At 31.9% G+C, this 24,241-nt stretch overlaps 1 protein-coding gene across 1 annotated transcript in view; it reads left to right on the top strand.

The window, feature by feature from the left end:
* The window catches only part of LOC129224525 (uncharacterized), a 29,648-nt gene extending 6,191 nt beyond the window's left edge, over window positions 1-23,457 (top strand). Inside the window, exons 3-8 of the mRNA XM_054858990.1 lie at window positions 7,393-7,563; window positions 11,853-12,012; window positions 13,673-13,803; window positions 16,405-16,512; window positions 22,014-22,167; window positions 23,277-23,457. Coding sequence (XP_054714965.1) covers window positions 7,393-7,563; window positions 11,853-12,012; window positions 13,673-13,803; window positions 16,405-16,512; window positions 22,014-22,167; window positions 23,277-23,407 — 855 coding nt within the window. The 3' untranslated portion in view covers window positions 23,408-23,457. The remainder of the gene's footprint in view (window positions 1-7,392; window positions 7,564-11,852; window positions 12,013-13,672; window positions 13,804-16,404; window positions 16,513-22,013; window positions 22,168-23,276) is intronic.
* The last annotated feature ends 784 nt before the right edge of the window (window positions 23,458-24,241 follow it).

Below are 24,241 nucleotides of genomic sequence, written 5' to 3'. Positions count from 1 at the left end.
GCACTTGTGATAAAATTGCTTTTATTTTGAATTACATTCATCTTCAAATTTTGAACTCTCACTCAATCTCAAATTTCCTTTTTCTCAGTGCAATACAATATATTCATTTCGAAACTTTTTACTTTTTGCTTTATTCATCATCTTATATAATTAAAAACTGAGCGTGTACTTATGTATGTATCTATGTCTGTATTTATATCAGAGTTACTTTTCCCGAATGCCAGTGAACCACTATCAAACCAGGTATCAATATATTCGTAATTTTTCCTTCTTTATTTCGGCTATTTAACATAATCCTCCAATAATAATTAGCGAAGATATTAATTAAAAATTACTAATTTTGATACTTGGATTTCGACATAAAATCCCTAATTTTAGAAGGCTTTCCTCCATTCAAATTATTATTCAGTGCCTCAACTCAACATTCCGTAACAGTGCTTTTATTAAAATTTGTGGCATGAAGAAAATCATTGAGAATAAAGATATATTGCCATTTTCTTCTCAAATATAAACAAATAAAATTCTGACTTTCGTTTTGAGGCTTTTCCTGTACTCAGAGGATTTAAAATGTTTTCTTTCTGGTTATTTTTCCGCAATTTGCTGCAAAATTTGATTGATTTTTTAATTTTTTTCATTTTTGTTCAAGCTTGATTGTTACACAAGCGTCACTTGAAGTAACTTTTATTTTCGAAGTAGACTGTGCAAAGCCGGGCGATGCAGCTAGTTTTTCTTTGACCATGGCAGTTCATTTGCAATTTTCCAATGTATCCCCCCAAAGCAGAATACTTTACGATGTTCTCCAACGTAAAATCATTTGACCAAAATTGTTCTACCAGTGCTTCAAGCATTGTACGTGAAAAAACGTGACATTTCCCACAAATTGGGTGTTAAAAATCAAAATCGTTTCACGTGAGAGGTTTTTTTTTTTTTAACTGGACTGTTACTATTTATTTCTGAAAATTGGATATTTCCGGAAACATCACAGCTTTTCAACCAAATGACTAACTAAAAAGGACTGAATTTGGAAAATTATAGTTGATCATGTGAAAACTATAAAATCAAAAAAAAAACTTTAAAAAGGTGTCAAACCTGACTCGATTGAGATTCTCCGAAAATAGTTAATATGCTTTCTAAAATGCACAGAAAGAGCAAAGGTACAAAATTTTATAAAAATCCGAACCTAGGAAGTAAATCACATTTTTTTTTGGTAAATTTTACGTGGCATGAAGGAGCAATTAAAATAATGTTACTAAATAAAGAAATTACTGAAGTAATAAATAAAATGAGTCGAGTTTGGGTTGCATATAATAAAACACTTCAAAACATTCTAAATAATTGAAATATTTTCTGGATGCAAAGGGATTGAAATCTCAAGCAAAACACGCAATTTCCGGCGATTGACGTTTTTCAATGTTGGCATGTTTCTAAAACATACGTACGTGGAAGAAATTGCAGTGGATGAAGATCGATTGAGAAAGTCCTACAAAGTACTTATTGAATTCAACATGGCGAGCTTTCCGCCAAATTATCGTAATTTGCGAGAATTTTAGATTTTCTTCTAGTTTTAAGAAATCTGCACAATTTCTGCAAAATTTGATCTTGAATTGGAAGATATTTGTAGAAAATATGCTGTTTGTACAGATTTTCTGCACCGTAGTTTCTTCAGATTTTCGGCACTGCAGTTTTAGCAGATTTTCGGCACCGCTGTTTCTGCAGATTTTCTGCAGAAAGTTCACTGAAATTTGCGGAATTTCTGCAGAAAATTTTAGTTTTCCTCTCACACTTGAACAGAATTGTTCTGCAGCTCAGGCATCTGTTCTGCGACGGACGTCGCAAATTTAGCAGTATTCTGCTTTGGGGATGTATCCATTAGTAATGTTTTGTGTAACTTATTTGGGCTACTAACAAAATGTTTGGATTTACCACTTTCTGTCCCACGCACCTGCTAAAGTTCTTCTGATGCTTTCTGTCACCAAAATTATTTCTAAAAACACCTTTTATCACTTTTCTTGCAATCCTTTTGTCTTCTGTAACATCCCTATCAATTACCATATGTGCTGATTTGCCTTAATTTTTAACATAGCTGGCGACTTCCAAGTTGCTTATTTAACATTCAATATCCTGAGATTTTTAGGAAGGATTATTACTGGAAGTTCCCTAATATTTAGATAAGTCTTTTGTTTTTAAATTAAGTTATCCAGTACTCCAGCTGAGCTACCAATTTTTTTGTCGTTACTTAGGTCAATCAGAAAGTTAGTTGTACTGATTTGAAATATGTTCCGTCTGAAACAAATTTGATGAAACTCTGTTGCAACTCTTCAGACATATACCTTAATCGTGTGACGTAGCGGCTTCCCCAAGGCTAGTTTAATTTTGCTGATAATCAGTCGTAAACATGTCTCGACGACTGCAAGTAGCGTCTAAATTGGAAATGCATGTGGGCAAAAAATAACTACCACTGAAATTTATGAGCAGTAGCATGAAGTGTATGATGAAAATGCAAAATCACTTCAAGCTATCGTGAAATGGTGCAACATGTTTGAGAATGGACGTACAAGTATTGACGATGCTGAGAGCGAGGGAAGACCAAGATTAGGTGGGAATTGTGGAATCTCCCTCTTTAGCCACTAAACCTTTAACCACCTGACTTCCATGTTTTTTGTTCCCATAAAATAAGAACTTTCATTGCAACAATACCATTCGGATGTCGAAGGGAAAGCTGCAACCCAACATTTGTTATCGGACATTGAATGGGATTTCTTTGCAGAAGGTATCAAAAATCTTGTACCACGCATCAACGAATGCTTAAATAACGGATGAGGTTGTGTTGAAAAGTAGATTTTGAATGGCATTTTAGAATAACAATCAAGTTATTGTAAAATTTCAATCTTTTTTTTGTTTTTGTTTTCTTGAACAATGCAACTAACTGTCTGACTGACCCTCGTACTTTTTCGGCTATACATTGTCTGTTGGCAATATTATATGAATAAAAAGGTCAGTTTCAACAAAATGCACCAGTTCTAATTTAAAAAACAGATGTTTACTTCAAAAAAAAAAAAAAAAAAAAAAACCCTTTGTTTTGAAACTAGTTTACAGTAAATTGGAAGCAACTACAATAATTCTTTTTAAACTTATGTCATCTTGTCTTTTTTCAAATCATATTCTGAATTGCTTCAGAGAGCATTAGTTCTGTATTTACTTCTCAACATTTGCTTTATAATATATCAAGAAATGCTTTTGCCTTGTTTACTTGCTGACTCGAGACGTGTTCCGAAACCAGTGAGGCTCCTTTTAGGATATGCTGCTCCCACCCGACGAAGAAGTAGCTTTATTGTGCTTTTCTGAACATTCAAGATATGACCCCAAATAAAATATTTTTTGATTCATTTTTCATAGATATATTTTCTTACTTTTAGATACTTTTTGTTATTTTTCCTTCAGAGAATATTACTGATCTAATAAAACATTATGTGAGTATGCGCAGGGAGATCACCTGCAACTTTTTTAATAAACAAAGTCATTCAAACGAAGGAGTTGATGGAACGGATCAAAAGAATGGACGATCTGATTAATTTTATTTTAAGCAAGGCCAAATTACAAAGTGCAAAAATATTGTGATCAGAGGAATATGTAAAAATTATAAATTATAAATAGCTGTAACAAAGATGAAAATACATCTCAGTATTCGCTTTAAAATAAATAAAATAAAAATAAATAAACTAAATTTAAAAAAAAAAACGAAAAGTATGAAAAAACTAGTAAAAAAATTATTAGCTATGCGGGTGCACCCTTCTGCATATGAATCTGCTAGCCTCCATGGGCCAGATTCAGAATTTTTATGTAGACAATAAAATAAAAAATGATCTTGTAACCATACATGCACACACGTACATACAACACAACATACAACAGTGGCGCAACTAGAAAATAATTTTTAAGGGAAGGGGGGGGGGGCCTTAAGAAAACAATCTTATCAATTTGATTGATTTGGTTTGTTTATCAAATCTCTCAATTTTGAGTCTTGTTGTTGTAAAAATGCAATTTAGCCTGTCGTTGGTGATGTTAGAGGAAAGAACGGTACAGAGAACTCCGTGGAAATTGTTAGAATTGAAGCTTTTAAACATGGGTATGGGCCATATTTATTAACATGAGGGTAAGGGATGGAGCTCTGGGACTCTCCCCGATGTTCTTTTTTTTTTGAAAAATAAATAGAAATCTATTCCTCCTCCCCTCTCTAATTTTTCGAAATTACAGTTCCAAAAACGCAATTGTACACAAACTTTGAAGATTTTTACAAGAATGGGTTCTTGCGCTCTCCCCTGGAATTTTTTTCAAACTTGAAGTCCTAAAAACTTAAGCACAATATTCTTATGATATTAAAAGGAGGGGTTCAGAGAATATTCCACTTACATTTTTCGTAAGTAGCTGTTTAAAAACCTATTTTTTTTTTTTTTTGGGGGGGGGGAGACTTGGAGGAAAGACTTTTATTTTCAGATGAACTTGAAAACAGAAGCGAAGAAATAGGGCGTGGCAACTAGCTGACCAACTAGCTGTAACTATTGAATATTCAAAGATTTCTTTTTAAAAGAAATTAAGATTTACCCTAACATTATTATTTTTTTTAGAATTAAAATCTAGTATTGTCTCCAATCTACCTAGGAAGTTCTATTGGGCAAATACTTCCTAACAATGCTCTGGAGAAAAGGGGAAAACGGACAGGCCATGGGACCAATGTCTCGTGTTAGTGATCAAACAGCTTTGCGCCAATCTTTCTTGAAGGAAAAGTTGAAAATATTAGAGTACAGTAGAATACCTTTATAATGCCGACCTATATAACGCAATTCTCTATAAACTGCACAGCTTTTCAGAAATGAACGATGAGTTTTGAAGTTTAAAAAATCCCTCTGTTTTTCTTTGTGAAGATAAAAATTGTTAGGCATATTAAATTTTGAAAGTTTTTCATCTTTTCATTTTAATTCAAAGCTTTTAAATGAAAATTAGCATTCACAGTAAAATGAAAATACCAGATGGCTCTTGAAAATGCAGCTGCTATGCAAACAATGAAGCTAGCAGAAGTGCAGGATAAAGCATTTTCTTTTGATTGTGTGTGAAACATATTTATTTGTAAACAACTAATTGTAATATTGGTGCTTTAACACTCATTGCAAGTAAAATTCATTCTGAAGTGCTAATATCTAGATACATTCTGAATGTTAGTTTCAAAATTTGTGAAATGATCTATATAATGCAAAATCCTGTGTAATGCAAAAGGTGTGGTCCCAAGGTGTGCATTATAACGGTCTTCTACTGTACTCATTTCAGGGGGGAAATGCAACAAAGTAAATTTTAAGAAATATTTCCTGACCCCCCCCTTTCCTCTCCCACACATACAATCCATTTTTTTTAATTTCAATCATGCACACACAGATAAAAAATAAAAGAAGGAAAGTAAATAAAAAGTTATAAATTATTATCTGAAAAAAGTGAGGGGGCCCGGGCAACCTCTGGCCTTTCTCACGAGCTGCCACTGTACAGTCCATAACTTTTAACTACTGATCTACACATCTCTTACAAACTAAAAGGTTGTGTAATATCTATTTTGCTTAATAAATTTTTTCTATTTTGTATCCATCAGTTTCTAGCTCTTGGCGCATGTAGAGCGTCAGCATTGGGTTTGCAACTATATGTACCTTAAAGTTCTTGCTTCTTATCCTCCCCTCTAACACCCCTTAAAGTTGTGCCCAAGAGTTTAGACTCACTCAGTATAAAATATTTTATTAGGATTTTTAATATGTGTTAAAATCAAATCTTCTGGGGGGAGGGGATGACCCTTGAAACTCCCCTGGGAGTTTTGTCTTTCCTAGATGGCTATTTTCAATGTTAGCTCCAACTACATGGGTTTGACTAATATTTTATTATTTGGGGAAAACAAAAACTTGATGAGATAAGCATCCATATTAAAAAGGAAGGAAAAACTATTTGAGATTGTATAGAAATCTTAAAATAGTTTTGCTAAAATAAATTTCCTTTATCAGTGCAGGACTTAATAAACACCCTGTATTGGGTTAGAAATTGGCTTACTGGTAGGAAGCAAAGCGTAGTTGTGAGAGGACATCATTCTAATTGGAGTGATGTTTTAAGTGGGGTTCCTCAGGGATCAGTTTTAGGGCCTCTTCTGTTTATTATATTTATGAATGACATCAATGAAAATATTTCTGGAAGCATGAATTGTTTTGCTGACGATGTAAAAGTTATGGGGATTGTCGAAAATGAAGAACAAGTAAAACAGCTGCAAGAGGATTTAGATCATATTACTAAGTGGGCAGATAAATGGGGTATGGCAGTTAATGTAGGGAAATGTCAAGTGCTACACTTAGGTCATGGAAATAAGCGTATGAGATATCGTTTACAGGGTTCAGTCATAAATCAGGCAGAAAATGTTATGGATCTGGGTGTCTTTATAAATCAGGACTTCAAGTTTAGTCAACAGTGCAGTATTGCTAGTAACAAAGCCAACAAAATGCTTGGGTTCATCAATAGATCTATTTCAAACAAATCTAAGAAAGTTCTTCTGCCTTGATATAGGAGTTTAGTAAGACCTCATTTGGAGTATGCTGTTCAGTTTTGGTCGCCTTATCTGAAGAAAGATATTTTTGTATTGGAAAGGGTTCAAAGAAGGGTAACTAAATTAGTAAGGGGACTCTCAGATTTAGATTATGATACCAGACTTAATAGGCTTAACATGTATAGCCTTGAGCAAAGGAGAGTCAGAGGGGACATGATTCAGTTATTTAAATTTATCAAAATGAAAGATGTAAATGGATTAAATTTTTGCGGGAAAAGCAGGACAAGGGGTCATTGTTTTAAGCTATTTAAATCTCAGGCTAACTTGGAAATCAGGAAAAACTACTACTTTAGCAGGGTCGTGGGCACTTGGAATAGCTTACCGGAAGAGGCGGTAATGAGCAAGGGAGTGGATAGCTTTAAGAGGGCCATTGATCTTCATTGGGGACTAATTAATTGACTAGGACCAGCCTAGCTGGGCCCAGAGCCTGTTGCTGGTCGTCACATTTGTATTTGTATATTAAAGACAGCAAAAACCACACCTGCACTTATGGCAATACTACATCAAAACCAGAGAGGACAATTCTTTTCTCACTGTATGGTTACTTAAATAATTTATCTTTGCATTCAACTCCATGTTTAGTCCGAGCGATTCCTTCCATAATGTATATTTCTACCTGTTAGATATTGGTGGTGTTTAAATTTTTCTCTGTAAGCTCACAAAATTAGTTATACAAATGGATGTTAATCAATTGAAGTTTGAAAATAAGCTTTTGTTTGAATATTTGAGTTTAATTTATCATGAAACATTTTTTGCTTAACTTTTAGGAAATTTCTCATGCTCAAAAAATTAGGCAGCGAATACTTCAAAATTGTGAGAAGGCTTTAACTCCTTCTCTCTCACAAACTGAACGAGAAAGCTATTTGCATACAGTTATAGTTGGAGGTGGACCTACTGGAGTAGAATTTGGTGCTGAATTGTATGACTTCAAAACAAAGGTTTGATCCATGTTCATTATTTTAAGCACTTTTATTTGTAATTAATATTTGACAATGTAATTATGAATTAAAATATATGTGTACCAAAAAATGTACTAGAAAATATGCACCATAAAATTCAGAATATTGTTCAAGCTTTTTCACCAAGAAAATAGGTTTGTATTTTAGAGCTTTGATTTTTCACTTGAGGGTTGATTTTTATAACACTATTATTGCTACCATTACTCATTGGTTGGGGGAAGGGGGGGGGGTAAAATGCTGTTTATTTGATTGTCACCAACTATCCTACTCTCTTTCCTATCCTGCATATTCAAGAAGTCACTGATTCTACCTTGGTCTTAGCAGTTTAGGAAAACAAGAAACTTGAGTTGGGATTGATCAAGGGCTGTAACCAGAGGGGCTTAATGGCCTCTCGCCCCTCCTCAAAGGTTCTCCAACATACAGATGCTGTTCATTTGAAAAAAAGAAACCCCTTAAGGCTGTTCTAAACCTCTCCGTAAAATCTTACTTGGCGAAATTGCAGAATCAGTGGCAACAAAAAGGGTGTACTTGGGAGGATCTCACTCAATTTTTTTTTTCATTTCTGATTGGTCTGATTTTATGATAGACAGCGTCAACCACCGATTACTTCAATGGAACAGTCATAAATTTTTCCGAAAGAGAGCGACCAGGCTCTGACGCGGGTCGCCAGTGAAAAAAGAGTGTTGAACAAACCCACAGGGCATGAACGGGGAACAACTTAACGAGCTTAGAATCTATTCTTCTGCTCCCTCACTTTCTGCACTCTGCAGGACAAATTGTTTCTTGAAGAGCTTCCTCGCAGTTGAAAACAAATTTTTCTTTCCTTTAAAATTATAGTTAAAGTGCTTTTTTTTTTTTCAATTCTGTATTATTCAGGGTGGCGACAGATCAGGGAAAAATCAGGGAACTTTATTATTCAGGGAAATATCAGGGAATTTCGAAAAAATAACAGAAAATCAGGGAAAATTGATTTTTATGAAGGAAAAAATTTTTTTTTGCTTTACAAACTTAAGTAACCAAATTCCTTACGCATTTCCTGCCAATTATCTGTTCAAAAAAAAAAAAAAAAAAAAAGTAAAATTAATGAGGTGTGATTACACACTGCCGCAAAATTTAAATAATTTTTCCTCAACGTCAAAGTATTGAATCTTACTTATTAACCGCAGGATGAACTTCCTAAGATTGCTTCTGTGTCTGTTAGGTTGTTTATTTTAACTAACTTGAAATTTCCTTTCACGCTTTCAATGCGACCTAAAATAAGCAACCATACAGGCAAAGAGGAAGCCTTCATTAATGCCTTAGCTCCTTTGCCTTTATTCCATTGTCTCGAAGTGATTAGCGTACTGTAATCACGATTTCAAGAAAAAATCCTTGGTTTTTGAATTAATACTGATAAAAGCTTTTACTTCTTCATGTTTTTAATTTAATTGCTGAAAAAAAAATACTTTCTTAATTATCTTATGCTAAATGGTTTCTAGAAGTAAAGTACTTTTTAAAAATATTCTATAATCTTTCCATGTAGAAAAATTTAGTAGAATGTTTTGTAGTTTTTTTTTCCAAAAAAATTAACTTGATAATTTTTTTTACCATTTTGTTAAAAAAAGAAGCATCTTTTTAAAATATATCAACTTTACACATCTTAAAACGTTTAAAATACTGCATTTTATACAAACATACAATGGATTTCAAGCAAAGTAAAGAAAGGAAACCATTATCATTGGTAACGTAAATCAGGGAAATTTGGTGAACTTAATCAGGGAAAAGTCAGGGAACTTTTTTTCACAGTTCCTGTCGCCACCCTGTTATTTCATATATACGTTATACACGGTCGTCCCTCCCTATCCTTTTCAACCTTTATCAAAAGAATATTCAGTCACTTATTGACACACTATTCAACAACCGAAACCACAAAAAGGAGCAATGTTCCCAAATTCTGAAACATTCGACCAACTTTTCTAAAATCCAGTCTGCAGCAACTCACTTCTTTCCCAGGACACTGAATATTTTCAGAAACATTTGATACTCTGTTCATTTTATTATATCATATATTTTTATGCTTTACCTTCTGAGAGAGTGCTCAGCTCTCCCAAAGCATGTTTGAGGCATTTGGAAAACACAATATCCCCCCACCATGTCGGAGTTTTTGCTCCGATAAAAAATTATAATAAGCGGAAAATCAATCTTCTTCTCAAAAGACAAGTTTTAAAACTCCTTAGAAAGAGCAGTAGCGGATTTTAGGGGGGGGGATGAATTAATTTCATTATTTTTATTTATTACTTTTTAATTGACCTTTCTTTTGCATTTGAACACAAAACACACACAGCATATTTTGAATAAAAGCATTTTTGTTTGCTAAAGAAGTATTCCTGGAGTCAAAGGCCCAGAGTTGCAGAATACATGAACATGGTTGCCAACCTTTGAGAAACAATTTGAGGAGCATCTGTGCTGATTTTGAGGAGCAATTTAAAATTTTGCGGAGCATTTCAGAATTTTGTTTAAAAATCATATAAAATAACTAAATCCACTTACTAAAATTGTTTTAGAGCTTTAATAATCATTTAAGCACTAGTATTAAGCACTAGTATAGAATAATTATTTTTTAAATTAAAATAAAACATCTTTAAAAACTATTTTAATCTTTGAGTATAAAAATCTTTAATTTCCTATATTTGCATGTTTGTTATGTTAAAATAGCAAAGTTTAAGCTTGAAAACTTTCGGCTGGGAAATGCGGGGCAAAAGAACTTCATTGCGGGGCCGCGGAGTTTCGCCATTTTTGCGGAGCAGTTGGTAATTCTGCATTTAACTCACTGGTTTTGAATTCAAGGGACTGTATCATCTTGATTCGTCCACTAATTCTTCTTTGTTGGAATCAATAATTAACATTTTTTTTTTAAATTGTAAACGCACCTAAAAGACTCATTTTGATCCAGGAGCCTATTTGCGAAATAGTAGATTTATTTTTCAGCTTATAAACAATGTAAAATGAAAGAAATCATGTGGTAGTTTCTAGGAAAGACCATGATTTTTAATGGAAACGGCGTGTAGTATCAATATGTTATCTCAACTGTATCATGGCTTTAAGAACAAATCAGCAACTGTTTTGAAATAATGGGTTTATTTAATAACCTTGCCCTGGTGTTATAATCATTATGACAATGATCCTAAGTAAAGTTGCTTATTGTCTAGCATCTTGGTGACATTATATTGGGTTTAGTATTTAAATAGCTTGAAATGTTAAACATGTTTTCCGTCCATTTTCAAAGTATATTAGTGCATCCAGATTCACCGGGGTGAATCTGGAATATATTCAATGCACTTCTTAGGAGAAACCTTAAACCCCACTTTGGTTAACATCCTTAATAGTCATCTAAAATTCTGATTTTTGAACTTCAAGTTCAAAAAAACAAAGAGTGCCCATGGAGGGTCCCCAAAACCTGTCTCTGATCATGGAAAATTGTGTAAAACAGTGTTTTTAAGACTTTGGTTTGAAAATTTCTTGGCCTCCAACCCTTTCCTTAACGTTATCAAAAATAGCCTACAATTGCGCTTTTTGGTTTTGAATTTGGAAACATTTCTGGAAGAGTGCCCCAAAACACCCCTTTTCTATTATCATTGACAATAATCTAAAACTAGAGTTTTGAAACTTAAAAAGTTCAAAAAATTGCAGAGGAAAAATTCCCAAATCCTCTACTCCCATTATCATGGAAGGTCCTCTAAAATTAATGTTTTTTAGCTTCAGTTTCTAAAGTTTTCCTTGAGAGAGTTTCAAGCCCTATCCCTTCCCCTAGCATCATAAAAATTGGCCTACAATTGCAATTTTAAGAGTTGAATTTAAAAAAAAATTCAAAAGGAAAGACCTGAGTTCTGTTCTTTCCTGCAACATTATCAAAGGTGGCCTACAGTTGCATCTCATTCAAAATTATCTAAAGTTCAATTTTTTTACTTCAATTTCTAATATATTTCAAGGCAGAGTTCTGAACCCCATTCATTTTATCGAAATTCCCATTTTGCAGTAAATGATCACTACTACTTTGGATTTAATAAAAACTCTTTTATTTAAAGATTCTCAGTATTTTTTTACATGTTAATCAGTAAATGATTGAAAATGTTTTATTTAGTTTTTCCTGTATTATAGAAAAATATATATTTTCTGATTGCTTTGCTTCTGATAGTTAGTGTTCTTTTGTTTATTTTGTTGATCTAAATAATTTTGTACTTTATGTAAAAATAAATGCATAAAAATTTAAATTTTGTTATCACCACTAGGATGTAAAAAGACTGTATAAGCACCAAGAGAACTTATTTAAGGTAACTTTAATAGAAGCTGAGAGCATCTTGAGAAGTTTTGATGAAAAACTGAGAAAATATGCAGAAAAGAAATTGAATGAACGATCTAACTTCACTCTTTTGAAGTCTTCTGTTACAGGTAATCTGCATTAAATTACTTAACAATTGAGGCAGTGATGAGCAAAGGGATGTGTCAAAATTAAAAAATTGACGATAACCAGTATGGATGGTAAGAGAACCTCTCTTCTGTTTCTGGGCAAGAGATATAACTAGTATACCTGGTAGGCGCTGCTATACAGCAGAATTTAGAAAAAAAATTCAGTGAAATCCTGCATAGGATCTGAACTTCAAATGCATTTTTCTCAAAACTTGAAAAAGTCCACTTAAATTCCTTTGCTTTTCACTGGCACAATTGATGCTAGATACATATTGTGATTTATGATTGATTAAATATCTGGAAAATTTTAATAAATGTTGCTAAAAACTCAGTTGAGCTATTAGGAAAATGATATCTCGAAACCATTGATATCTCGAAAAAAGTTTTCCCCCTGAATTTTGCATAAAACTCTCAAGTGTTTTCTATAATTATCTTGAAATTTATTTTTCTGAACCCTCGTAATGTCAAAATTTTTGCCACAGAAGCAAGGTTTGATTGATGCTTTTCCGTTGTAAAATTTTGTTGCCGAACAAGTTATGGCTGCATGTAGCCCTTCACCCCTTCTTCTGGAAAGTATGAGAATAGGGGATTGGGGTGAGAGAATAGGGGAGCGTTGGTATGAGGGGGTGTTGGCATCTTTTGCCTGTTTTCTCTAAAGATAAGATTCTGTCTTTTTTCTTCTAGTTTGGAACACACGCTCACTTTGACAACATGGGGTTGAGTTTTCCAGCAAAAACGTGTTCTTCTTCAGTCTGATTTTTAACTCTTGCAAAATGACTGGTTAAAAGCCTGAGTTATCAATTGAGGATAAAATTAAAATTTTGAAGTTTTTTGATGAAAACATGCTGAATAAAATTGAAATTGCTGCTAATTTTAAAATCCCTACCATTACACTTTCAACAATAATAAAAAACCGTCAAGCTATCGGAAAAAACTATCATCAAGGAAATTGTAAGAAAATGAAAATTTGAAAATCTGCTTATCCCGAAGTAGAGGAATGTGTGCATTTAAAACTTAGTGAATTGCTAAAAGGAATTATTGGTTTTTGTGGTTTACGCAATGTGATATATCTACACGTCATTGTGAGAGCTACAATGACTTATTTTTTTTCTTCTTATTTATCTCTCTTTTATCTTCTTTTTCTCATTTCTTATGCTTATTTTTTTTCAAAACCTTGATAACCCTATCTCTCTATATCTCAATTTTTTTCCCTTTCCCAGAGATTCGAGATATTGAGGTTGTACTGTATAAATAAATGCAGAAAATAGTAATTTCTACGTGAAACTAAAGACTTATTATACTAATACAAATACTAATGTGACGACCAGCAACAGGCTCTGGACCCAGCTAGGCTGGTCCGAGTGAGTTTATAAGTCCCCAATGAAGATCAATGGCCCTCTTAAAGCTATCAACCCCCTTGCTAATTACCGCCTCTTCTGGTAAGCTGTTCCAAGCGCCCACATCCCTACTAAAGAAGTAATTTTTCCTTATTTCCAGGTTAGACTGAGATTTGAATAGCTTAAACCAATGACCCCACGTCCTGCTTTCCATGCAATAATTTAACCCATTAACGTCTTTAATATAATATTATATCTATAATATAATATTAGATTGAAATACCAACTAATTTTTTTTGTTGTAGAAGTGAAAGAGAACTGTGTTATTCTTAAAGATGGCACAACCATTCCTTGTGGTTTAGTAGTTTGGAGTACGGGCCTCAGCCCCCAGCCTTTTACTCAGAAACTTCCTGTATCAAAGAATGATAAAGGGCAAGTTAGTATTTTGTTCTTTAGGTGAGGGATAATGTCTATTTTTTTCAAAGGGCTTACTGTGTAGTTAAACACCAAACTTAGCTTGAAATGGGTTTTCTTTTAGTTTCATTTTTTAAGTTACACAGTCAAAGTGCATCCAAAATATTTTGCACTCTTTTGTTCACTTTTTAAAATGCAACAGTCTGAATTAATCATCTAAGTATAGTAAATATGCCATTCATTATTAGCGAATTCACTGATCGAGTAACGCTCCTGACGTCATCAACAATGAAACTCGTGACACAGCATAATAATTTGATAATATGTTTTAGTAATGTTTAACAGGGAAAGGCTTTATTTTGACAAGGCTGAACTAGATCTAGTCACTTAACTGTCTTACTGGTAATACTCATTTTAGGAGAATGAAGAAACAAAAAAGTGGTTAACAAATTAATGCTATCTACTGGAGCTTAGGGTATATCCACAGTAGTTAGGTACAGCCCATGAGGGCCAAGGACTACTATGCCCATCTCAGTTTTCTTGCTTCTCTCTGGGATGCAAGGCTTTATGTCCAGGTTAGGCGGTTGGCTGAAGACTGAACCCCACACAGTTCTTCCCAAATATGCTTGGTACTCATTTTATTGACCCATGAAGGAAAAAAAGATTGAGTCGACTATGCCCTACCCAGGAAGAGCTTGTAAAATGGGCATATATGTAATCAATTAATTTTTAATTTTCATTATTAAGCTATTTGCACCCATGCTGTGATACCCATGCTAAGATTTTGAAAGAAGTTTCTTGCATAAATGAAAACCTATGCACTCTGTACTATATATATATATATATATATATATATATATATATATATATATATATATATATATATATATATATATATACTAAAGGACCAGACACTGTTCTGTTCAAACTTTTTAAATTGAAAAGTTAAAAAATTTCAATAAACTATCTAGTGTTTGAACCGTTTTGTTGGAAAAAATAAGTAAAAAGAAAATGTTTTAAGCTGCTTGGTGTCAGAAGAATGCATATAGCATTTATTACAACTTGATTTATTTAAAGCCCACTTAGCAGTTGTTTTATTAACTTTTTTTCCTCCCGTACTTGATGGTTTGTTCTTTCTGCCATACTCAAAGGATAAAAATCGTCCTCAGACATTAAGTGTAAAAAACTAACTACCCATCTAGAACAAACGGGAAATTCCGCTGCAACATCCCCCGTATGGAAAATAATAAAACAATGGAAAGGATATCGTTTAAAAAAATGATAAAGATAAAATCAATTCTCTGAATAAGGCAAAAATCACTCATACCCCCTCCCGATATAAAATAAACACATTCTTCAACTAAAATGACTAAATACTCTTTAAAAACGAAAAGCAGTTCTTTGCAATTTGAAATATTTCGCCAAATAAACGAAAAGTACAATAAATTACATTAACAGTAGCTTTAAAATGTAAACAAATGATCACACAACTCTGTTGTTTTTAGCCAAAGTTGCCAAACCACCACATTACTGTTATCCAGCCGATCAGAGAGCGAAGCTAACTCTGACCGATTAGCAGTCCGATCTTTTGAACAAAAACTTTTAAAACTTCATATATTGCCTAATTCGTTCTTTCCACCAAAGATAAAGATATTCCACTGCACTGATCTTTTATGCAGAGAACTACCCTGTTGTAGTTTATCTGGACGAAAATAAAATTTGTTTCGTCTTTAAATTCCATCATCTTTTCCTGAAAAAATGTACTGATTAGTTTCTTGATCCTTAAAGTATTCTTGACATTAGTGCCAAAGCTCAGATGGATTTGAGCCGAGAAACAAATGTTGCTAGGTACGGTACTTTCTGATCATTTGGTTAGGTAAACCTAAAGCACTGATCCGGTCACATGGTTTAACAATGACGACAGAACACTAGTTTTGCATGAATCTTCCAGTACTATACTTTGAAAATACATATTGGGAACTAAAATCGTTGCTTTCAGGATATAAAGGCTTCGCTCTCACTTTCTACGTTTTATGTATTCTCAATTGACATATCAGTGTAGGAAATTTCATTACAGAAAGCAGAGCTGGCTTTCTTATTGTCCTTGGGCAACTGGTTAAATATTTATTTCAGTTCTCGCTCAACAATAGATTAAAATAAATATTCATCATTTGGGAGATATATCTATCCAATGTTTAAATTAATTAATTAACAAAAACATTTCTGATTCGATCCATCACGCTCCTAAACCATGCTTGCCACAACTTAATTACAAAAAAAAAATTGATCAAAATCAGTCCAGCCGTTTAAAAGCCTTATGGTGACAAACGTCCGCGCAGAAGATATATATATATATATATATATATATATATATATATATATATATACATACATACATACATACATACATACATACATACATACATATATATATGTAAACATATGAAGATAGATAGATAGGTAGCTGTATAAAATAATCTTGTTCATTTAAAAAAAAGAATGTTTTTCTTCTTAAGCTTAAATCTTTTTTTTTTTCACTTGAAGAAGTTAGCAGTTATGCTACATAGTTAAAACAATACGATATAGTATAATAATCTGGCTTTTTTTCCCCTTTTTGCAACAGATATTAACAGATAATTACTTACGAATTTTGAGTGATGATGCAAGAAGTGTTTATGCATTAGGAGACTGTGCAGAAATTGAATCTATTCCATTGCCATGTACTGCACAGGTAGTAAATTTAATGTTTTTTTTTTAAATTATAATTCACCATGTCTTTTCTCTAAAGTTACTAAATTTTGTTTATCCTTTTTTTTAATGTATAATTTGTAATATTTTACTTAGTACCTTTACCTGGTATGTCTTGCTCCAACAGCATATTTACATCCCACTGTTTCAGTAAGAAAAGTAAGAAGAAAACCAAATCAATGTTAAAAGTATTTTTTCATCAACACAAATATATTTAAGTTATTACTTGCAACCTGATGTCCCGGTTGAATGTTTCAGAAATCTGTCAAGATTAGCTAATGAGGATTTAATTTGTATCAAAGCTCAGCTCCTGTATTTCTGTCCAGTGTAATTTTTTTTTTTTTTTGCATTCGATGGAATTCAGACTATTTGTGCATGAAAAGTTCTGAAGGTTTCAGGCTCCTACTTCTGTTTAAAGTTAAGTTCTGCAACTAAGCAAAAATCTGGGTAAAGCTGTAAAATGAGAGCAAAACAATCTTCAAGTAAATTTGTTGTGAGGAACATTTAAAAAATATATTTATTTATTTATTATTAAAATATTTTTTCAAAGTCATATATATATATCTATATACATATATAAAATTAAGCAAACAGAATTTCAAATATTAAACAAATTATAAGTAGTTAATGATGATAAAAAGGAAAATTGCAAACAGCTATTAAGTAGGAAAAGATAAAGTGTGAATCCAGAGCTCATCAGCCGTGGAGGATTCATTAATTATGGTCAAAAGACCAAAATTTTAACTATGAACTAAAAGAGAATGTTTAAGCTCCAGTACATGCAATATAGAGTAACAATGGGCAAAAGCACCACTTGCTAAACTAAAAACAATAAACTAGAGCTCAAACCTAAAACTAAAAGCAGGGGGTTTCGCCTCGACTAATTAGGAAAACAAGTTCCGATAATTAGCCATCCACGGGACAGTACCTGCCTATAACAAAATTGTCTTACTTTGAAATCCATGTAAACAAAGCCATTTCCATTGTCCAACCTGATAAAAATCCATTCCAGTTGTCAACGTAAAAATAAAATAAAGATAAAAACATATCCAGAAGATCAATCCATAGACATACCGAGTCGCCTGTTTCCCACATGTAAAAATTCATTCATCCCGGTGATTCATAAAAAATGGTTTGTCACGGATGTATCATACATTTACACAGTTAAACAGTTTCAAAAGAAACGAAATGCTCATCGAAGGCTATACTTAAGCAAATGTTTTCAACTAGATTTTTAGGGAAGTTATTATTAAAAAGTAAGTTTTTGAGTACTGAAATTTCTTGCTTAAATGCAGAAATGGTATTGCAAATTCTTTTTATTCTGATAGCTTGCAAAACAATGATGCCAATAAAAACCTTTTTACTTAAGCAGGAGGAAAAATCTTGTAAGCTGTTAACTGTGAAATTAAATTCGCGTCTTTTATCATAGATTGTAGTGGAACAATTTGAGTCAATTTGTATGTGGATATCCAGGAAATTAAAGCTATTTTGATTAGAACTAGTCTTTTTGAGCGTTAATGAACTATGATAAATAGTTTTGCTAAGTTCAGAAAAATTGGGAAAATTTATACACAAAAGGTCATTGATGTATCTGCAACAAAGAGGTGTAGAGGAAGGATTGTCAATTAAATATTTTCTCTCATAATATAAAAGAAAAAGGTTGGCTAATGTAGAGCTAAAATTAGCTCCTGCCATTAGCAATGCCATTAATTTGTAGAAAACATGAATTACTATTTTTGAAAAAATTATTGAAAATACAAAATTTAAGAAGACCAAGAGAAAAGAATTCATTAAAATCAAGGGAATCCTTGACCAAATTAAAAAGTTCTGACACAGAGGAAAAAAGTTCAATGAGTGGGATATTGGTGAAGAAGTTTTCAAAATCAAAAATTTCTAAGTTATTTATATCAAGCATATTAAGTAAATTGATCACTTCAACACTATTATTAACAATCCAAAACCAATTCATTTGTTGAAGTTTAAGTTGTTCTAGAATTTTTTTGAGAAACTGTTCAAGCTTTACACTCAGATTTTTTCCGATGGTGTTGGTGGCAGAGCATATAAAACGAAATCCAACAGGTGTTTTATGAAATTTTGGAATTGCATATAAGTAAGGTAAGTTAACAGAATCAGGACCTGGCAATTTAAAAAGTTTGTAAGCAGCAGCAAATTTTTTGATGATGGAGGATTCATTAAGTTTGGAGGAAACATAAGTGGTGGTTTTTTCTAGTTCATTTTTCAAAATATTAGCATATAATTTTTTGCAGCAGATAGAGTAATTAGAACTGGCTTTATCAACAACTGTAAAGACAAAGGCTTTTTTAAACTCATTAATGGCATTATTTTCATCAGCAGAGAGATGGAAGTATGAAGATTCTGTGTTGACAATATCACTTAAACGTGATTTCAATTCAATTAAAAAGTGGTGTCTATATTCAAGAAATACATTAAGTGGAACATTAAAACTACAGGAGATTTTTCTTAAAAAATATTCAAGTTCAAATGTAAGCTTATTATAAACTTTCAGGAAATTAATACGAAAATTAGGCCGAAATTTAGTACCCAAACTAAAAAGTTTAATGAGTTTTTTCTTTCGCAAAAAATTTAAATCACCGGTCAGAATATGACCAAGATCAGAGTTGAAGAAAATGGAATTAGAGAAATTAGCACAATTGCAATCAAAATCCAAATATTTATCAAAGTTTTTAGCAACTTCTTGATAGTTTAGAATTTTTTTCGAGAAAGGAGGATTGAATTTGTAGCTGAAGATAATTTGTAGATCCTTGATGGGAAAAAAATCCAAGAGTTTACTGTGTAGTTTTGAAAAGTTTAAATAGTCAAAGGATTTTTGCAAAAAACTAAAAGTACAGTAGTAGGTTTGATGTTGAGTAGAACCAACTTTGTAGATCAGAAGATCATAACAAAGAAATTCAAAATGTGAATTTTTAAAAAGGTAGTTTGGAAGGAAATTTTTGAGTTTTTTTTAGAAATTTAAGTTTTAGACTAAAAAGAAATTTCCTTACATATTCTGTGTCATAAGAATGACAAAATGAATTTTCAAGCTTATCTAGAATATCAATGGGCGAAAAAATGCAGAAATGAGGAGGGGATTTTCCTGATCCTCTATTAAAACGAGAAGTACTAGTATTATTTCCAAATCTAAACAGTGAATAAGTACTAAGATTTTTAGATGAGTTATGGTATGCTGTATATAATTTTTTATCAAGGGAAGAATTTAACCCATAAGGGAAAATAGATTTGAATTGCAGAATAAAATGAGATTCTAATGAAAGTCTCTTCTCCAGAGAGTGTTCAAAACCTAGAATTGAAATAGAAATATTATCAAAACTGTGGAATTGAAAGTGCTGAAGTTCTTTGTCTTCTTTGTTTGTGAACGAAAGTATATCATGTCTGTGATTGTTGATACGAATATTTAGTGAATTCCTAGTTTGTCCAATATAACAGAGATTTCAGGAAAGACATTTAATAAGATAAACAAGATGATGTTGCTTTCAAAAGTTACTCTCAAAATGAACACTAGCTTCAGTGTCAGCCAAACATCAAATTTTACAATGATTATTTGTACATAAACCCATAATAAAGAAAGAAGGTGCGGTAAGAAAATTTATATAGCAACAGGACAAGTACACGGTGGAATCGATGAAACCCGAAAATTAAAAGAACAAAATAGAAACAAAGCAAACAACCAGTATGCAAATTAGAAGGCGCAAAGCAGCACAAAATTAATTACATACAAGATAATAATAATAATAAAAGTGAAAAATATTGAAAAGACCACACCAAAAGCCCATAGATGCGCAATGCAGCAAAACTAAAAAGCCAAGTAAATATAAAATTAAGCAAACAGAATTTCAAATATTAAGCAAATTATATATAATTAATGATGATAAAAAGGAAAATTGCAAACAGCTATTAAATAGGAAAAGATAAAGTATGAATCCAGAGCTCATCAGCCGTGGAGGATTCATTAATTATGGTCAAAGACCAAAAATTTAACTATGAACTAAAAGAGAATGTTCAAGCTCCAGTACATGCAATATAGAGTAACATTGGGCAAAAGCACCACTTGCTAAACTAAAAACAATAAACTAGAGCTCAAACCTAAAACTAAAAGCAGGGGTTTCGCCTCAACTAATTAGGAAAATAAGTTCCAATAATTAGCCATTCACGGGACAGTACCTGCTTATAACAAAATTATCTTACCTTGAAATCGATATAAGCAGAGATTATATATAAACATGGATTTAGCTCTGTTTATATGGATTTCAAGGTAAGATAATTTTGTTATAGGCAGGTACTGTCCTGTGGATGGCTAATTATAGGAACTTGTTTTCCTAATTAGTCGAGGCGAAACCCCCTGCTTTTAGTTTTAGGTTTGAGCTCTAGTTTATTGTTTTTAGTTTAGCAAGTGGTGCTTTTGCCCAATGTAACTCTATATAGCGTTTACTGGAGCTTGAACATTCTCTTTTAGTTCATAGTTAAATTTTTGGTCTTTGACCATAATTAATGAATCCTCCACGGCTGATGAGCTCTGGATTCATACTTTATCTTTTCCTGTTTAATAGCTGTTTGCAATTTTCCTTTTTATCATCATTAATTATATATAATTTGTTTAATATTTGAAATTCTGTTTGCTTAATTATATATATATATATATATATATATATATATATATATATATATATATATATATATATATATATATATATATAAAATTAAGCAAACAGAATAACAAATATTAAACAAATGATGATAAAAAGGAAAAATGCAAGTAGGAATCTTTTCCTACTTAATAAAAGTTTGCATTTTTCCTTTTTATCATCATTTATTATTTTGTTTAATATTTGTTATTCTGTTTGCTTAATTTTATATTTGCTTGGCTTTTTAGTTTTGCTGCGTTGCACATCTATGGGATCTAGGTGTGGTCTTTTCAATATTTTTCACTTTTATTATATATATATATATATATATATATATATATATATAGATAGATAGATAGATAGATAGATAGATAGATAGATAGATATTGCAGAATATAATATTGATATACAATATGCAATAAAAAACTAATTTTGAAGAAATTAGTTTTCTTTTTTTTTTTAAAGATTAGATTTGTCAAGTAAGGATATTGCACCAAGTGAAGGATACATTTTTCTTAAACAATTTGTAGAAGATCCAATTAATTGAAAGCTGGTTACAATCTGTTAAAAATAGTTTAACTGTTTTTTATTGTATTTTGTTACATAAAGCTTATCCTATTCTTTTTATCCCCAACTAATTTTAAGAAATAACTAATGACTTTAATACTGCCAAAGCCCAATTAAAAATCCATGACTGTGTAAAGGAAATGTCTTACTTAGCATACTTATTAAGAAATTCTGTCTGAAACAGTATAATGTTTTCATGATAAAAGTTCAGGGTTATTTTGAAGCTTTAAGTTAAGTGTTCTCTTCACTATTGCAGGTAGCTGAGCGACAAGGTAGATACTTGGCTAATTTATTGATCAGTTTAGAGAATGGAAAGGAACAGAAGCCCTTCCATTTCCAATCATCTGGAATGTTAGCATACATTGGAGATTATAAAGCTTTAACCGACTTGCCAGATTTTAAAACTCAAGGTATATATTTTATTTTAAAACCTTTGCATTTCTTGTTTTATAGAATCATACAAATTTTGCATTTGAGATATATAGTGAGATAGTTTTTAAAAGTTTTTACTGCTTCTACATTTTAAATTTCTATAATGAAAACTTCAACACTTTTCAAAGTAGAAGCACTGTGCATATTTAAAATCTCTTTATAATGATCATTAATTTCTGAGTTATTTCTGCTGTTTTATATTGTAAAATAAAATTAAGTTTGCGTCCTATAAATATTTACTGTGCTTCAGTTGTGTTGTTCATTTGTATTTGCCTTATAAAAGTAACAATGGCATAAAATATGAAATTGTTGGTGGAGGAGAAGGGGGAAATTATTTAAATACGATTTGTTAATTTTTCTACAATATTTAACACTACAGTTACGCCGATTTTCGTACATCTAGAAATACGGTGGGGGCATTTGACCCCTGAGAAGAAATCTGCAAAGTTCTCTACAAATGTTGTATATTTGTAAACAATAAATTAAAAATAAACATATTTAGAATAAATGTGGTTTACTTAAATGATGAAGATTTTTTAAGAATGTATACGGAACCAGTTAAAAAACCTCTTAAAATAACAAACACTGTTTAATTTGCATTTTAGAAACTAGCGACTAATGTTCTCTTTTATGAACAAAAACATTATAAATGCTTAAAGTTCTTGCAATGCTATAGCTAAGAGGCATTTTTTAGATTCCACTATGTTTCAGCACATGTAAATGTATTTGCATTTCTTTTTTTCTCAAAAGGTTTTAAAATGACACCAGCCCACACTTTTTGGTAAAAGGCTATAGTTTGGGTTAAAAAAAAGTTCTTGAAAGCTTTTTATTATTAAACAGCATGATTATTTTGGAAAAGTTGAGGAAGGATTAAGGTTTTTAAGAAAATACAGAGAAGTAGTTAGCAAAGAAAGTTTGCTTGGGGATAAAATAACACCTCCCATAATTCTAGTGTTAACTGTTGAGGCACCTGGTTTAGTTAGTTTTTATTCATCATACTTTCCTCACCTGTGATTAATTCTTTAATTTAGAAACAATGAATTCCAAAAGTTTAAAATTTTGAAAAAGTACCAAATTTTGCTTTTAGGTTTTCCATCCTGGTTTTTGTGGAGGTCAGCTTACTTAACTCGTCTAGGATCATGGAGGTTAAGAATGCAAGTTCCTATAGACTGGTTGAAGACATTGCTGTTTGGTAGAGACACTTCTAACTTCAATTAAAGTAGCTCTTACAGGCTTTATAAAATGTATTTTTGTGTATATTTTGTTTGTTTTTTTAAAGATGTAAATTAAAGAATTTTGTTATATGTATAGCTATAAATAAATTATAATGCATAAATTCTCCCATTCCCCCTTTTAAAACCTCATCTTGTAGTTTGAGACATCTGATCTTGGTCAGTTAAAGCATGGCCCCTCTAGATGGCACTGACGCTTTCAGGCCTTGACAATTTATGCCTTTTCTGTGTTAAACTGATGCAACTATGATCTGCTCTTGAAATTGTCAAAAAATTTGAAACTTCATATGTTGCCCATTTTGACCGCAAGAGATGCTAAATGAAATCCTGTGCATTCACCAATCAATGTCAACGTTTCAAAGTTTGTTTATTTTTGATTGGACGTCACCCACTTGACAGCAAGAGGCGCTGAACCCATCCTGTGCATTCACCAATCAATGGCAACATAATGGAAAACAGGGATTCCCTGTAGCCCCATCTTTGTTGTCATGAGTTTCAGCGATTGTCATGGCTTATAAGCATAAGCGGAATTTAGTAGGGCCATGGTTAAAGATGTTAATGGTCATAACACAAAAATGCTATTATTTTTCTTTTATGTTTAAACTGTTAACTGAGTTTGATGAAGCAATTCATCATACACTCACAACTAGTGCAATGGTCTTAACGAAATGTTTTGTCATATTTATGAAGAAAAAAGTCCCCATTGTGAAACAAGTTGTACCAAAGTTTACCTCTGGTTAACAGAGAAAATGCAGCTTAAAATTTAAAACTTTTTCATGAATTTTCTAAATTTATTTTTACTTTTCTTGTAGCAGTTTTT

This window comes from Uloborus diversus, chromosome 6, assembly GCF_026930045.1.
Source record: "Uloborus diversus isolate 005 chromosome 6, Udiv.v.3.1, whole genome shotgun sequence".
Taxonomy (NCBI): domain Eukaryota; kingdom Metazoa; phylum Arthropoda; class Arachnida; order Araneae; family Uloboridae; genus Uloborus; species Uloborus diversus.
Note: the sequence above shows the minus strand (reverse complement) of the source record. Positions and strands in the feature narration are given on the sequence as shown.